The following is a 16909-nucleotide window of genomic DNA, read 5'->3' as shown; positions in this document are numbered from 1 at the left end:
TAGGCTGCTTATTCCTCCTTCCTGATATCATCTCGTAAGCCTGGATTCTGGACAATCTGGCGAGGTTCCTCTGCGTGGCTGCAGCTGCTTCGACATCGCCGCCGACGCAAGGCATGTGTAAGAAGGGATGGGATGGGATGGCGTGAGTGAATTTGCGCAGGTGACGTCATGACCCTGGTATTAATCTGGCAGGTGCGTCTCAGCGCAGTCACTTGGAGGGCTTTGCAGTTGGGCGGCTGCACAGCAAGACCTTTGGTCCCAAGCATCAATTCTGTCCAGAGAACAGCGGCATCAAGTCACCCCCAGATGTACTCGCTCCCTTCATTTCTTTTGACATTCTTCGACGTAGTGCTATCCAGGCTCCTGGCTTGAAATGTCACCTCCATTATGGACCTGAACCGCATCAATACACGTTGACAAGGTCTACCCATACGACATCTGTTGGGGAAAGCATTCAGCTACGTCTCTCCGTCGTGTCTCCCCGAGATGTAGATGCCTACGCTACTAACTACTCACGGCCTTTGGTTTGGGAATCTCTTTTGCAGGCGTTTCTCTGGTGTTGACCCCTCTTGTTGACGATTGACAGTGATGTTGGCCAGCGCGTCGGCTGCGGTTCTGTCAATGAATCTCCGCAGCATGACCTTCCCCGGCCACCTGACCGAGCCTCCTCCTAGCTCGACGCTCCAACTTTACAAGAGGGCCTCAGGATGGACTCCTGCGGAAAACTTTTCCCTCCCGACTTATGTTTGGCCACGTGAGAAGATTTGAAGCTGGCCGATTCGCAACCATCCTTCCGAAGCTATGACCCAAGGGTACAAGTACGAGGTATATTGCGGCAATATTGCTTTGACACGCTCGGTCGCCGAGACGAGACCTGATGACAACGTTTCCTCCTCCGAGTCTGCAAATCCCGGGTGCTGTTATTCGAAAAGTAGGCAAATGGCTGGTCAGAACTACCAAAATATCCTCCAAACCTATCGCGCGGTTACCGTTGAAGGGAGATCAGTGGGCAAGGTCTGCGGAGAAACTTTGCTACCAAGATCCACCGCACGCACCATGCCCCCTCTAATCTCTGGGAGTACCAAGTTGATGCTCATTTCGCCCGCATCCCCTTCTTCCTTTACTCCTTGGAATCCGTTTTCTCCCTGCTTTCTTCGGGATTTCAGCCCCACTGCATTTCAAAAGCCCAGTCTCACGCAAAAAGCAGGTTGGCGCGGCCAGTCTACTGCTAGCGAGCTCCAAAGATCCAAGCGACGCCCATCTTGCCAGCTACTCCAAATAGCTGGTCGTGAGGATGAGTGGGAGCGGGGCGGCTGTGTGTTGCACAACGTGGTTCTAGGTACCGAGCTCTTCCTGGCAGCGCTTGGGTTGGGAGCCCTTGCAGTGATCTACAACGGGCACAGTAGATTGAACAGGGAATATTGTCCGTCTGTTATCTTTGCCCACTATCATTTCCGCAGATGCCGAGGACATACTGGTACTCCGTACATCGTCTTGCGACCGGCATCAATCGCGTCGAACAGGCCCTCCTTGACACAGGTTTCGTGTCTATCGATGATTGCCCCCGGCCCGTCTGTCCCTACCAGACGTGGCCCGAATCCTGCCTGGAAAGCTGGGAGGTTGTGATAAGTCTGCCTGGATCTGCGGAGACGTGGGCGGGCTAGGCCGTCCATGTGGAATCTTTCCCACAATCTCTGTTAACTATTATTGGCCCTGGAAACCTTTTCCCAGGTCGAATCCCAAAGCCACACTCTGATGGATCGCCCTCCCCTCTCCAATGATTGCTTGTCACAGCACCCGGAATACCTGTTAAGCGTGGGCTGCCCTACGGCAAGTTCCGGACACAGATCTGTTGCTATAGGGGGCTTGACAAATATTGGCCTCATCAGTCTATTGGACAAATAGACTCGCCTCACATTCGCGATGTTGCAGTTAACATACGGATCGTCGTGAGAGCCGGGCCCTCAAAGATCGATCTTCCCTTACTCTCTCATACTCTCAGCCTAGGCGCGTGGAAAACTCGGCACCTAGCCGCTTCCACTGCCCCATCCATGGATTCCTGCTTGCTATAACGAGAAGACGGCTGGAAAATGGGAAAATCTGGATGTCAAAGTGGGTATACCCCTCTAGCTAGATTATGAGGAGGTCCCGTACTGGGACATATCTCTCAGGAGGAAAAGTTCTGCGGACCAAGCAATTATGGCGCAGCCTGACGCCTCACTCTCGCCCGTGTGGCCCACTCGCTTAGAGCAGGCGGCACAGAAGAACCTGGCTCCATGTGATGGAAGCCGCATGTTTGGTGAATGATGATCCGTTACTTGAATGACTCCGTCCTATTACAGTCAATCGCCCCTTGCAGATCTTGTCGTTGCATCTGATGCGAGCTGGGTTGTAGTGGACCGCAGACTCATGAGAGGCTCGGTGAGAGTTGCCTGGAAACCATCACCTTGGAAGTGGAGCTGATGGGACAGAACGGAATCTATGTAGGAAGGGCAGGGAAGGCGACAATGCGAGCGAGTGTGGTGTGTCTGGAAATGGATGAGTTGGAAACGACGCAAGCCTCCTAGCCAGGGAACGGCTCAGCTGGACGCGTCGTCTCTGAGTCTGCTTCCCAGCCGTGTGAGCAGGCTTAACCAGTTGTGCAAAGGACTGTCCAAAGGAGGTGGGACGAGTCCCTCTCGGTTGGTCTGGTCCTATCGCAGTGAGCGCGGTCGTCCTCTTGTCGAGGCTGCGAGCAACGAGTGCGAGGGACTCCGTGTGCCACTGACGGCTACAGTGCATGAGCCACGGCACCCTCCACTGTTCGCCTTTTGGGCGAGACGATGGCGAGTCAACAACCTGCAAGAACCAAAAGAGACAATGGTCAACTGGGAGGGGGGGAAGTTTCATGTTTTCCGATTCTCTCACTGTCATGTCTGCCTGAACAAGGGAAACACTCATTCGAAGGGAGATTGATCGTAGACCCTCGCTGAATTATCTGCTCGATCCATACGGCAAAGGCTCATTCGGTGTTCAAACCCCAGTTCCCCGCGGACTCGTCTACTCTGAAAGCGTGGTCTTGCTTCGAACCAACCCCCATAGGCATTCCCGAATCCCCTCGCCAATTCAAAACCAAAACGATGTTTCTAGTTCTCGTGCAAGACCTCTTGGAATTTCTCGTCGACGCGCTCGGGCTTGCCGTGCTCCACGCCCTTCTGCCCAAGCTTGTCCTTGGAGTACTGCGCAGCGTAGGGGTTGAGGCGCAGCAGCACCTGTCTGTTGCGGAGCGGGTTCTTCTTCTGCACGCCGGTGCGCTTGGTGGTCGCGTAGCCCTTGGGCTCGCGGAGCACGGACTGGATCTCGGAGCTGTTGATGAGGCGGGTGATGTCGGCGTTGGCGACGACGTTGGCGGGCAGCAAAAAGTCCTTCTTCAGCGTCGAGGGTTCGCTCGTCGAGCCGTAGATGGTGTCCAGGGCCGCGAAGGCGCCCGAGGTCCAGATGATGAAGCGGCCCAGGTGGCCCCCGGGCGCGAGCTGGAGCAGGTTCAGCGCGAAGACGGACGAGGTCTCGACGCCGGGGATGTTGCGGAACGCGCGCACCAGCTCCTTGCCGTCGACCTCGGGGTTGTACACCACGAGGGGACCGCGGCGCATGCGGTGGCGGCGGTTTCGCATCTTGCCCTTGCCGGCGCGCAGCTTGCGGGACTTCTGCACCTTGACGATGTCCGGGCCGGCGCCGACGGCCTTGAGGAGGGCCGCGGCGGCGGATGTCTTGACCAGGGCGGCACCCTCAAAGATCTTGCTGGAGATGACGAGGGGCACTTCGGGGACGGTCGAGATGCGGTGGCCTCGGGCCAGGAGGAGGGCCGGGACGGAGCTGGCAGCAATGGCAGATGCTGTGGCGAAGCGCCTGTAAAAAAAGAATGCACCGTTAGAAACACTGTCCCAAGCAGTAGCAGCAGCAGCAGCAGCAGCAATAGCGATTGTGTTGTTATCACATACTTCTGTCCCAAGTTGATCTTCTGATGCCACTTTCTCCAGACCTTCGTGGGCGCGAACATGCGGCCGGATCGACATTGGTTACCGAACGCAGCCTGGCCTGCTCTGTGTGTACCACCGCCAGAGACACGAGGGATACGTGCGACAGCGCGGCCTGTAAGTTTTCTCCCGTGTCAGTTCCCCCCCCCATTCATCTCTTTTACAGCCGACATTAGATTGGTCCCAACGCACCTGTGCCCCATGACTCTGCTGATGTCTGCTCGCCTGCCTTCTCGCTCACGGCATATGGTTGTCTCTTGTTCTTGGCCATTCCAGTGTGGACGGTCCTGATCTAGCTGTTAGCTTTCCATTGTGGTGGGAATTGAGCAAGGGTGTTGCGTCCGGGGATCATACTGGACAATATCAGGACGGATGGGAGAGCTGAAGACGGCTGGCAAGGGATGGGTCTCTCCAGTGCTGGAGCCATCGCCGCCGACGATGCCGACAGTAGGACGGTTCGACATCTTGACTTGCGGTATTGAAGAGGTTGTTGAGAGAGACGAGAGGTTTGCTGCTAGTCGGCGAGGAAGTCCCAAGTCTTCAATTGCCAAAAAGCGCAGCGAAAATTGGGATTGTGCAGTGGACTAGTCCGAATGAGGCATGAAATCTTGGCGAGTGTCGAGTCTTGGCACAGCCTTGCTCAAGCCTCGACAACTCACCATAGTTGAGCAAGCTTGCTGGCTCCGTTCATGAGATTTACAGTGTGCCGTAGTGATAGGTGAAAGGTGGACTATGATCCGAGGTGTCCGGGATTTCTATCGAGTTCATTCATCCCTTCACCTGCGCTGAAGCAGCTGTGTTTGTGAACATCGACGCCATGGAGAAAGCCCGCACGAAAAGCCCGGCGTCGATAAGCATCACAGAGAAGCAATCGCAAGTCAAGGCCAGACCAATTCTATCAGACCATCATCTCACGCGTTTTACTTCGATCGTAGTGCACCAACTATTCTTCTTCCTTTGATTCCGGGGATGGGAATGCAGACCTACGAGGTAGAACACGTCTGACCGACTTTGCCCAGATATATCAAATCAAAAATGCAATCAAGGGCCAGAAGAAGGTACAGGCATCACCGGACTGTCGCACGTGGACATCATATGCTACCAAATAACGGAACAATGGCTTGGGTCATTTTGGTCACTAGTAATAAAGCAGCTAACAAGTCTGTATAACAGCCATGGAAAGCGAAGAGTCAGAAACGAGGGAAAACTTGCAACGATCAGAAGCACAGCCTGATGCTGCGTTGCAATATATGCTCGAAGAGACGTTTCATGTACAATATTGTTTGCTGAGAACTGTGGTGCGCGGAATATATAATCAGACGAATGACTGCTGATATCCTCTGTAGAGACAGTGTGGTGTTCCCGCCAACAGCAACCCCTCCTGTGCATGAGCTGATGTTGAGAGTTCGCATTGCTGCAATGAGTAATTATAGTCTCTCAAGTGTGAAAAAAGCATAACAGCACCGATGCTCATGATCAGGCGAAGAAAGATCAGGATCTGATGACTGTGTGCGCATCATCCGTTGCGCATGGCGTATCACTTTCACCCGCTGTATAGTCAGCGGAAGTGAAGACAGCTAGGACTTCATCAGCCCCCCATCCTCCTCCTTGATGTCCTTCATATCCGGCGAAAAAGTATCGTTAATATCAGCTGACACTCTTGTGACACTCTGGCGTCTTCCCTCCGCCTGCTCCTGCACCTTTAGATGCATAATGCTAGCCTTGCGTTTCTTTTCGTCCACAAACCCATCATCAGCACCATGATCAATGTCTTGATCAAGGACCTCATCATTGAGCATCTTGGGATTGAAGGACAGGGCGCCTTTCGGAATGAATGTTGAGGCGAGCACAATAGCCATCAGCACAGTGAATTGCACACCGCCCACGTTCCTAATAGCGCCGTGGATGTTTCCGCCGTCAGAACCGCCTGTCTCCGCATATACATGATCAATGTATCGACCTAGAAGAGGAGAGCATATGGCATAAATGACGATGTATGTCGAATAGAGGAAGGCCATGACAGCGCCCAAGGCCGAAACCTCTTTGTTCTCGGCCTCCAAGCGGGCGAGCGAGGCCTGGATGTAAGCGGCGAGGGACACATCACCGGCAGCCCAACCAAATGAAATGGGAATGAAGGTGCCAGCAACCCGCCAAGCTTCGTTAACATCACCCCTCTTCGGGTACCAGTAAGGGAGATACCATACGATAAGAAGCATCAGGGCATCAAGTCGGAGCCATGGCATTGGTGTCTGCACGAGGTTGGTGAAGAGAAAGACAAATCCGGCACCAAGAAGCTCGCCAAAGTTACTACCTCCCACTTTTAAACGTTAACATATGTGATGTAGTGAAATATATTGCGGGTAGACGAAGATACATGCCTGGTAGGAGGTAGAGCAGGAGGCTCCGAAGGCAAAGGAGGAAGGGCTGGGGTTCAGCACTCACCCATGATCTGAGACCAGGCAGAGTTTCCGAGATATCGTCGAGCCACAGCAGGCGCAATACCGTTTTCGAGATATCGGTGGCCATACAAGGCAAAAGAGTAGCCTGGCAAGAGCCAGATGAATTTGCGGGAGCTGAAAATAATCTTGAAACCGGTCCAGATCGATTCGAAGAAGAGCCAGAAGCCCATGCCGACCGCCAGGAGGTAGTTGCTACCCGCCTTCAAGGGCTTCTTGTAGTTGAGGTTGGAAATGAAGAACCATACGATTGAAGCGGCAGCGAAGAAAATGGGAGTGATGATAAAGGAATAGTTGTTGCCAAAAGAAGGGATCAAAGCCAAAGCCGTGCAGAAGGCGCCGGCAGTGCCAGAGATTTCATAGAAGATGTGGACGAGCGAGTCCATGCGTCGAAGTTTCTGGACGTTGCCTCCAACGATGTCTCGTGGAATGACACGACGGATCAACTCAACCATTCCGTAGGCAATGCCGCTGACGCAATAGATGGGGATGATGCCGTTCGCATTGTAGGTACCATAGTACCCAAAATCGTCTTCGTCGTGGCTGTCCACCCAATTGTCAGGCTTGAAGCGCCCCCCGGTACTAGCATCCACGATGAGAAGAATGGCCGTCATGACGCTGAAAACCAATATAGCCGCGGAGAGGACCAGTTTGGTCGGCCAACGTTTGATGAGAGGCGCAATCAGGATGGAGCCGACACATTGGAAGGCTTGATTTAGGCCGGTTAGTAAACCAACACGCTCGAAGGTCTTGGGAGTGCTGTCGGTGAGCCAGGCTTCGTAGTCATATTTGTTTGTGGCAAGGGCAACGATTGAGCCGTTGAAAGCCTCAAGTCCAAATTTGTACAACATTATTCCGACGACGTAGATGGCGATATTCCTCTTCTCTGTAGGAGTGAACAGCGTCCATGACTCCTTCAAGGCCTGGAACACCATGATTGCGGTTCAAGCTGAGCTGTATTGAGAGCTTCAAAGTCGCAACTTAGTCGCCCGACCACGATAATCTGATCAGATCCGGGACTCGCGACATGCTTGCTTTATAAGGCGAAGCATTCTCATGCTTGCGCCTCAGCGGCGTACGTCAGTGAACTGTACCCCGAGGGGAACCGCCTCAACCTCCTGCATCGAACGAATTGCATTCGTACCTGCCGCCATGTGCAGAACCATATCATACCCATGCAACTTCAGACATGATATCAAGGAGGTCTGCGCTACAGGGAGTATCGACACTCCAAAGAACATGCCTTGCACTGATTGGAAAAGGAGCCGGCGAGAGAGGGATACCAAGATGCCCAGAGTTCCGCCGAGCCAGCCAAGCCAGCTCTGAGAAAATGCCGACGATTTGACTTGTGCTGGCGGGCTTGGAGCGGCAACACATTGCAAGAAGCTCAAAGAAAAGGACAAGCCAGACAGCTGGGCAGTCGAGGGGAGGAGCGAGTGAGAATTCGACATTTAATACACGTGGTATGGGCGACCATAAAGGAAGTACACGTCTCTCCTTTCGATCCACCAGAACAACAGCTGCTCGTCTGGACGTGACTGCGCTGCCACAAGGAGATCCCGCAACACGGTTTCGCTGACACTGTCGATCTGTGTCCGGCACTGTCAACATTCTTGCGTTGGAGGTCATGCCCCCAGCGTTCCGAGTTTCTTTAATGGCATGTTATGTCCACATTTTCGCAAAGCCGGCTCAGCACTGTAGGATGACAACCAGATTTGAGCTTTCAAGAGAGCCATAGAGCAACTGAAGCCAGATAGAGCTGTTGGATTGAGATATTATTGAAAATCAATTCTAGGCTCGAGGGCTCGTCTCATGGCACATCTTCAACTGAGGTTGCAAGTGGCGGGATCCTTCATTTAGGGGAGTCAAAGGCAGAAGCTTGGATTCCGTCGATACGTGGATCACTTGACTTTACCCATGACTGTGTCCATGCCGCGTTCTGCATACGTGCTTGCCGCTGCTCGCTTGACTGCTGTGATCATGCCACGATCCCAATCGTCACGAGTCTTCAAGACCCCTTCCACCCAACTCAATTGGAGGTCCCAGAACTCGCGCTTGAACTGCTCATACACCCGTACAACGTCATTCTTGTCAGTTTCCAGCAGTTGTACAGTATAGTTCACGGCTTTCCACTTGGGTTTGATGGTTTCGTTGAAGGTCTCAGGGTACTTCTCGAAGAAGGCAAATGCGGCGAGGACATCGTCCCTAAATCTTGCAGCGAATGGTTCGCCCCGCCTAAACTTCACGCCTCGATTGGTGCGTATTGAGGTGAGATAGCTCACCAGCAGGGCGTCTGATAGCTCCTCAATCAGAATGTCGATTAGCGAGGGATGGAGTACGGCACTGTAGTCTCCGATGTAGTCGTCGTACGTGGTAGTCATCCTCTGCATCGCGGATTGCTCATACCACTTTCCTGGGATGAATAGCTCTGTCAAGATGGTACGGAAGTCGACTCGGAATATTAGTTGAACAAATCGGTTGATGCAGTGAGTGGCCAAGTCTACGTAACCATCTCGGAGGGCATCCAGTTCCGTGGTTCCATTCGTAGACATGAATTTCGCGGAGGGTGGAGTGGGCAGTTTGACGAAATCTTCTCTGAATCGCGTCAAGTATCCCTTCTGGACCGTGGGATCATCTAGCACATCTCCGGCAGCATCATCCACGCAGGCAATTTGATCATTCGCAATCGCGAGAAGCCAGTCTTGGAGTTGTTGCAAGGTTTCAAGTTGTTCCGTTGTTGGATTCTTGTATCGCTCCAGCTCTTCATCGACCAGCCTCTCCCACTGCTGCTGCCTAGATTTCAGAGCACCGAACATGGCGCTCATAACGCCTTCGACGACGTCTTCACGCTCGGAGTCGCCGGCTGCAACGGCTTGCTCATGCAGCATGCGCCACATATCGCCCATTGTTTTGGTTCTGAAATGCCCGTCTGGATCCTGTTCGATGGCATCTGGCGCTTTGGACAAGAAGTTCTTCCTGTCGGTCACGTACATTCTATCGATCCAAGAGTTGAGAGCTTTAGTGATGATGTTTCTGTAGTCTCGGATGAGGTCGCCTTCACGAGAATCAAGGACATGTGGTTTCATTTGAGCCTGTGGGACGCCCAGCTTGTTCATTCTCTTGTAATAATCATCGATGAAGTGGACAATCCCCAGCATCTGCGGAGGACGAAGATCTTCGGCATCCACAAAAGATATGAGAAAATCGCGCATTTGCTTGTGGTAGATATCCACATAGGTGTTGAAAATCTTCCACTTTCTCGGGAAGAGATTTTGCATCCCCTGCTTGACAGCGTTAATGTCTTCAAAGAACCACCTTGTCTGGCTCTTAAGTTTGGAGGGGTCTTCCTGAAACTCCTGCCGCGTCTGTTGAAATTTGCCTTCTGCAACATTTTCGATGGCCTGCAGGAACTTCTCTTTGTATCCACGGATCGCCTTTGGGCCGATGTTGAAAGATGTAAATTTGCTCACAAGATCTTGGTGGTCTTTCTGGGCATCTTGGAGCGCCCTAACCCGATCGTCGTTCTTCTCCTCCGAAGCAAGCACGATGGCTAACCTCACGATGATGCTGGTGTCATCAGCTCGTTGAACTAGGTCGATGAGATTCATGCAAATGAAACCAATATGCTCATCGAAAAGCTCAACGACGTTGTCCAGCTGTTGAAACCAGTCAAGCAGTGTCTGTTCCAAACTTGAGTCTCTTGCTCGCCGGATCTGATCCAACGCTTCATCTCGAAAGTCGCGCAGTCGCGTCAAGCGCATGTAGGCTTCCAGGAGATTGGGCTGTTTGTACAAATCGTTGTCGTCTCCCTCCAGGAGTCCCTGGACGTAAGAACAATCTCTTTCGAAGCTATCCAGACCTGCCTGCATCGCTCGGGTGGCTTCGAAATTGCGATGGACTCTTGCGAGATAGTCCAATTGCGGGAAGTTCTTGCGGATGGCCTGAGCCTGCTCGCAGAGGTCATAAATGCTCTTCATCTCTTCTTTAATCTGCCCCACAAGTTTCTGCCCTTCGGATAGAGTGGACATGCCGTTCTGGGTAGTGTCCAAATGGTCCTGTAGTCCTTCTCTTAATCTGGCGTCCACGTCCCCCTTTTTGCGATTGATTTCTGCCTTTAAACTGGTGATCTTTTCGAGATCTTCGGGCGTGCGAAGGACATCCTGGATCCGCGGCATGCCCACCGAGCCGTTTGCGCTGACTCTGCTAGACATGGTTGCGGTAGCATCCGGCTTCGAGGGAAAGGATCAGAATTCGTGGGACCGCAGATCGTGTCTGGGACTATCTACAGTCCAGATGCATCAGTGCATACAGCTTCAATAAAGCCCCGTGAGATGTTTGGGCTGGGATGGACGCGAGACAGCAGGAAACATTTTGACAAGATCGTGTAGGGCGCTGCTGAGCGGATTGGATCTCAGAGTCCCAAGTCAGAGGGCCTCGTTGAACTTGCTCCCATCTCACCCCGAATTGGGACGAGCGTGATGCCGCCCTGTGCTCGGCCCCAGCTCGTCCGAGTGAGGTCCGAGCACCGAGTATTAAAGGATCTAACCTAATCTGGCATTGGCAATACTGCCCCATCTATCTACGCCACCAAACATGCAGTTCGAGGCTGCTGACCCCTGAACTTGTAGACCGGACTGGCAGCGCGACCGTTCGCCTCTCTAGTGGTCGGGACAAGAAGGTTGAACTGATCCATGTCTTGGAAAGCAAGAGTGCTACGCTGGGGTGGCCCGTGGGGTTTCCCCCGGCCGCGCCATACCCCGGGCCGTGGATGAACTGCTCGGCCGGCTCACTTGACTGATGAACGACAGCATCATTCACCAAACCTCGTGCCAAACAATTTGGATGACGTATATCATTGGCGCTTCAGCCGGCCTGATGATTTATGCGTCTGAGTATCTGACTGTCTTCTCTTCTTTCAGATCACACCTGCACCTTCGATCAGCTTTTGACCAATCTGATTAGCCCAGCTCCAGCTCCATTCGAGGATCTCAAACAGAACAACCGCAGTAATGGCGTCCACGCTTCACCCGGCCAAGGCTGCCCCTATGCTAAAGATTCCCAACGGTGCTTCTGCAAAAGTTTCAATCATTGATACCACTTCCAGGATTCAGGCACCAGTTGGCCTGTTCATGCACCCAGCCATCCCTGGACATGAGCACCTCAACGCCCCAGCGTTCAGCTTCTTGGTAGAGCAGCAAAAATCTAGCCGCAAAGTCCTATTTGATCTGGGATTGAGAAAAGATTGGCAAAGTCACCCTCCAGCTGTTCTGAAGCTCATCTCGGGGCCTGGCTGGGCAATGGAGATTCAAAAGAATGTGGCCGAGATTTTACAAGAAAATGGGGTTGATGTCGCAGGCGGCTCGATCGAGGCGGTCATCTGGAGCCACTGGCATTTCGACCACACTGGCGACGTTTCCACCTTCCCTTACAGCACCAAGTTAATCGCAGGGGCGGGAGTAAAGGATGCTTTTCTTCCGGCTTACCCTAATAATAGCGAGTCGTCTCTTCTTGAGAGCGATTTTGCGGGTCGGGAGTACGAAGAAATCGACTTCGACAAGAGGCCTACACTTGAAATCGGCAACTACAGAGGTATCGACTATTTCGGAGATGGGTCCTTCTACGTCCTTGATGCACCTGGCCATGCTATTGGGCACGTAGTTGGTCTCGCCCGTGTGACATCAACTCAAGATGGAGACCCTGAAGATACGTTTGTCCTGATGGGAGCTGATACTGCCCATCATGGTGGAGAGTTCAGACCAACTGAATACCTTCCCATTCCCAAGGACATCACGCCGTCTCCCTACGTCGCTAAATACGCTTCGGCTTGCCCCGGCCATATCTTTGAGTCGATTCACCCGCGCAAGAAGGGAGCTGACCCTTTCTACCACCTTCACGATGAAGTTCCACACAACAAACAACAAGCAGACCGTTCGTGTGAGCTGATGCAGGAGTTCGACGCTGCGGACAATGTTTTCGTCATCATTGCCCACGATGCAACCTTGTTGGACTCACGGGTTGGAATTGACTGGTACCCACATGGAGACCTTAAGAACTGGAAGGCCAAAGACTCCGACAACAAAGCTCGCTGGCTGTTCTTGCAGGACTTTACACAAGCTTTGGAATGATGGTTATAACTGTGTCTCTGGAGCATATGCCGCCAGCAGTCTAGCCTAGCTACAATAACTTATTGAGGCTGAAATAAACAATGATTGAGTTTGCAGCAGATGATTTGAGGTAGCTATAACGTAGTAAACCACTGCAGTTTAAACAATAACACCATGAGCATACATAGGTGACGTCTGATCGGAGATCCACTTCCGGTCTACAGTCGTTCAACCCTAGGATCACAATTAATCCAATACAGCTGAAGAAGGAAAATGGTAGTGTGTTGGGGGTGGGGGGGAGGGAGGAGGAGGGAGGATACACTGTAAACTCTGAGCAAACGTGTTTTCATAAGTGTTTCCATCGATACCACTGGCTCTAAAGCTCTTCTGGAATCATTACAACTCTTCCCTTGATCTTGCCATGGTGGAGATCCTCCAGCAGAGCGGGAAAATCTTTCAGACTCCCAGTGACAACTTGAGGGACAATCACGTTTTTTTGGATCAGGTCAAGGCACGCTTCCACGTCCTGTATGGTGCCTCCATAGCTACCCAGGATATTGAGTTGCCTTCGGACCACTATTGGAGATGCTAATGGTAGCTCCGGGCTCAGCAGTCCCACCAGGACTATCGTTCCAGAGAGGCGGACTAAGATTCCTGGCAGTCAGCTCAACAAGGAAAGGGGTTTGCAGCCGGAGATCAAATCTTACCGCTGAGCACGCCTGCTTTGAATGTTTCAGGCACTGCAACAAAGTCAATGACCTTATCGATCACTAACTTTTTGTCTTTGACCCATCCAGCAACGTCGGTTGTGTCGGCGGGGACGACGTCTTCAGGCTTGACGCCCACTTTCAACGCCTCATCCAGCACAGCCTGTCGCTGGTCCACAACGATAGCGCGTGCACCGATGTGGGTGACAACTTGGAGAGCGTTGAAACCCAGCCCACCGAGCCCGAAGATTAAAACTGTATCCTCCTTCTTTACAGCCGATCGACCCACGACTGCATGGTAGGAAGTCATGCATGCATCGGTGGCTACGGCAGCAGCAGCCATACTGACACCTGCAGGGACCTTGACTGCTGCAGTCTCCCGGACTTTGGTGTAGGCGGCGTTGAAGCCATCTTCTCCTCCGCCGTATCGCGGGCCTTGCAAGCAGATCTGAGGAACTCCATGAGAGCACTCGTGACATGTTGATTTACCACAGCCAGGAACACACATGATGGCCACGACATCGCCAATCTTGAACTTTTTGGCGTGCGGCCCTAGAGCAACAATCTTTCCACAACCCTCATGGCCCTAGGAGAGGTCGTAAGAATATGGAACGGAATCCCGACAGAAACACAGGCCGCTGATAGTCCCACTCACAAAGGTGAATTTGTTCTTCTTGTCCGGGAACTCTGGTGGAAGAGTCGTCATCTCTCGCATTGAGTAGTCGCTGTGACACACTATGTTGTTGACCTCAGCACAAGCTAATGGAGACTAGATAGGTATAAACTTGCATCCAGCGGCGAGAACCTTGACAAGGATCTCGTCCCCTTCTGGGATTGGGACTGAGACTTCAATTCGAACCTATTCTTATGCTCAGCGGGTCCACGTCGGGCTTTTTGAGTTGGAAAAAGAGTGGCAGCTTTGGTCAACTCACGGGCGTCGTGCTGGGAAGATGCTTCTGCCATGCTAGCATTGTCTTTGGTAAATTCGCGGTTGTCATGATTGATAAGACCTTCTTTGAAGATCACACTCGTCGAAAGATGGTATAATGATCTTCGACGAATACAAATGATTTGTTTTGGGCAGGTTTTACTATTAATCTTGCGTTGCGACTAAAATGGTCGTCCGGTCTGTATAGCGATAGAAATCATATTCCACAAACCTCACGACTACTCCAAAATGCGGAGATGGTAAAACCAAGTATCCTGGGTGGGCAATGGCTGTTCGGCCCGTGGCAAAAAGGGGCTCACAGAGCGCCCAAAAGCTCGGCTGTACGTGCAATGGATCAACTTCCGGAACTTTCCACTCTTGACGTTGCGATTGACTAGGCGTGAAGAGGTCATATACGATGATACGCTGTTCGATGGCCCTGGACTCATAGTGGAGAGTCTAGGCTGGAAAACCAGTTCCGTAATCTCCCACGTATATAGCCGCGGTCCAGATTGACGGCATTTTGAGACTGCCGCCGGCACCCTCCCTCTGCCATCCCATTAATAGCTTAGACAGGCACCGCTAGAGAGAATTTCCTTCATTCACACATAGCATAGCCAGCAGTCCTATACCGTTGACTTTGGACGACATTCCTGTCGACGATATTGAACATACGAAAGTCTCTTGGACAGAACTCATAAATTCTCCTTCCCACTTTCGCCATGCCTGTCGAGACCAAGACGAGAGATACCAACGAGAAACCTCCCACATCGGCATTTGTGACCAATGGACGGGCAGGCGTGGACTCGATCAACGGCAATAAACAGATGGGCGTCTTCGCCGGGGGACAAGTCTACCTCGATCCGGTCCTGATGCGCAAGGATATTACCATGGTCCACGTCAACTTCCAGCCCTGCGCACGAACCCACTGGCACAAACACGAGGGAGGACAGCTGCTCAAAGTCACTGCCGGCTCGGGCTGGGTCTGTGACCAAGGCGAGAAGCCCAGAAAAATATCGGTTGGCGACATCATCTGGTGCCCTCCCAATGGCATCCACTGGCACGGGGCGGACGACGGGAGCTTCATGTCCCACGAAGCCATCTCCTTCGGCGGGTTGGAATGGTACGATCCGGTCACGGATGAAGTCTACGCCGCAAAGAAGTGATATTGGACAGGGCAGTTTGAGAGCCTAATTTCGGACACATCACCCTCAGATTAAAAAATTGGTGGAATATAGATGATAGATTTGAAGTTCTCAACTCAGCACTTTCCTCTGAGGACTAAACCTCGAGCTCATGAGTTAGTAACAACTTTTCGCAATTCTCCTTGAGCCCTTACTTCTCCAACTCGATTTTTGGTCTCAAGCACTATGAGGCGACACCCTCGCCGAACCCGAACATCTACAGCCTTGGGTGTCAGAAATCCAGGTGGTGTCGCCCTTTCACCGGAAATCCAGCTTAAGACAGGCACCAGACGCAACCATACAATTATTTTCTGCCATTAGAGCCTGTTTCATAGGATAGAATCTTTCCTCGCGAAGAAAACCTCACGTAGCTCGGTGATGATGTTATTGAGTCCTTCAAGAGCAGATGCATAAACTGTGCATGATTGACATTTTAGACTCGCCAACGCTTGACGTCCTTTGGTGGTTGATGACGCACGAACAGCCACAGTTGAGACGAAAGCGAGGATATCTCATTTCGATTTGTTGAAAGCATCCATTTCGTCATTGATGTGTAGCCAGATGGACGAACAATCGAGACCCTAGACGAAGGAAACGGCTTATTAGAAACCATGATTTGTAGGGTAATGCGAGAACTCACGGTGGTCCTTGGATCCTGATCAGCCCTCATATACTCTTTAAGGGCTGTTTCTCCCATCGTTGCGTCGATTCCGACTGCCTGTGCGGCTTTGATCGCCAGGGAAATGTCTTTAACACACAAGCGAGATGTAAATCCAGGTCGGAAGCCATTACTCGAGGCACTCCGCGCAGTGACTCCCGGCACCGGTTGCGAGAAATCGAAGATCCAAGAGTCGCCGCTCGATCCTTTGATACATCTATACAGGATCTCCTTGTCCATTCCGTGGCGTATCCCAAAAGCCATGCCCTGGGCGGCCGCGGCAAGGTTGCAGAGCCCCATGTAGTTGTTGGCAATCTTGCTCACCAGTCCTGCTCCGAGAATGCCGCAGAAATTGATCCGTTCAGCCGTGCTCATCCAACCTACCGCGTCTTTAACGCGTTGGGTGAGCGTATCTCTGTCTGCCGCATTCGGATACCCGCAAAAGAATGACAGAGTGCCAGCCTCCGCGCCGCCGACACCGCCAGAGACCGGCGTATCGATATACCTCCCCCTGCCGGCTTCCATGACTGCCTTACCTATCTCTTGAGCCGTTGCAATACTGATAGTGCTGCACTCTAGGATTAATCGATTTTGATCGGCACGAGCGGCGATGACCCCGGTTTCTTCATCCAGATAAACTGCTCGACAATGCTGATCCATAGGCACCATTGAAATGACTGTTTGAGAATTGTTCGCCACCTCTTTCGAAGACTTCGCAATCATTACGGGACCAAAATCACCAAATTTATCCGCGAAATGTTGACATGCGGCACTATTCACATCAAAGATGTGGAGCGTTGCAGAGTGCTCCATCTTCTTGCGAACATTTCCAGCCATGTGAAATCCCATGTTGCCA

General features: G+C 52.2%; 4 protein-coding genes across 4 annotated transcripts; 1 reads left to right on the top strand and 3 right to left on the bottom strand.

Moving 5' to 3' along the window:
• Positions 1 to 2066: 2066 nt before the first annotated feature.
• On the bottom strand, positions 2067 to 4558 carry PV07_05121 (uncharacterized protein). Its single transcript, XM_016391993.1, has 4 exons — positions 4371 to 4558; positions 4209 to 4303; positions 3981 to 4131; positions 2067 to 3888 (listed from the first exon to the last, which is right to left on the bottom strand). Exons 1-4 carry the CDS (start codon positions 4478 to 4480, stop codon positions 3126 to 3128), a joined length of 1119 nt encoding a protein of 372 aa, XP_016249512.1. The 5' UTR covers positions 4481 to 4558; the 3' UTR covers positions 2067 to 3125.
• A 1035-nt stretch (positions 4559 to 5593) lies between these two features.
• On the bottom strand, positions 5594 to 7407 carry PV07_05120 (uncharacterized protein; the record flags this gene model as incomplete). The annotated part of the gene is made up of 2 exons (XM_016391992.1): positions 5594 to 6333; positions 6459 to 7407. 2 exons carry the CDS (start codon positions 7405 to 7407, stop codon positions 5594 to 5596), a joined length of 1689 nt encoding a protein of 562 aa, XP_016249511.1.
• Positions 7408 to 8373: 966 nt separating this feature from the next.
• On the bottom strand, positions 8374 to 10683 carry PV07_05119 (uncharacterized protein; the record flags this gene model as incomplete). The annotated part of the gene is made up of 1 exon (XM_016391991.1): positions 8374 to 10683. The coding sequence occupies one exon, from the start codon at positions 10681 to 10683 to the stop codon at positions 8374 to 8376; it is 2310 nt and encodes a 769-aa protein (XP_016249510.1).
• A 798-nt stretch (positions 10684 to 11481) lies between these two features.
• PV07_05118 (uncharacterized protein) lies at positions 11482 to 12597 on the top strand (the record flags this gene model as incomplete). The annotated part of the gene is made up of 1 exon (XM_016391990.1): positions 11482 to 12597. The coding sequence occupies one exon, from the start codon at positions 11482 to 11484 to the stop codon at positions 12595 to 12597; it is 1116 nt and encodes a 371-aa protein (XP_016249509.1).
• Positions 12598 to 16909: the final 4312 nt, after the last annotated feature.

The sequence above is a fragment of the Cladophialophora immunda genome (assembly GCF_000835495.1).
Source record: "Cladophialophora immunda strain CBS 83496 unplaced genomic scaffold supercont1.3, whole genome shotgun sequence".
Classification (NCBI taxonomy): Eukaryota; Fungi; Ascomycota; class Eurotiomycetes; order Chaetothyriales; family Herpotrichiellaceae; genus Cladophialophora; species Cladophialophora immunda.
Note: the sequence above shows the minus strand (reverse complement) of the source record. Positions and strands in the feature narration are given on the sequence as shown.

Coding starts and splice junctions, on each gene's coding strand:
- PV07_05121 (XM_016391993.1), bottom strand. CDS start 4,480: ATGTCGAACCGTCCTACTGTCGGCATCGTCGGCGGCGATGGCTCCAGC. Junction 4,304..4,370: donor ATCCGTCCTGATATTGTCCA/GTATGATCCCCG, acceptor CAGCTAGATCAG/GACCGTCCACACTGGAATGG. Junction 3,889..3,980: donor AAGATCAACTTGGGACAGAA/GTATGTGATAAC, acceptor CTTTTTTTACAG/GCGCTTCGCCACAGCATCTG.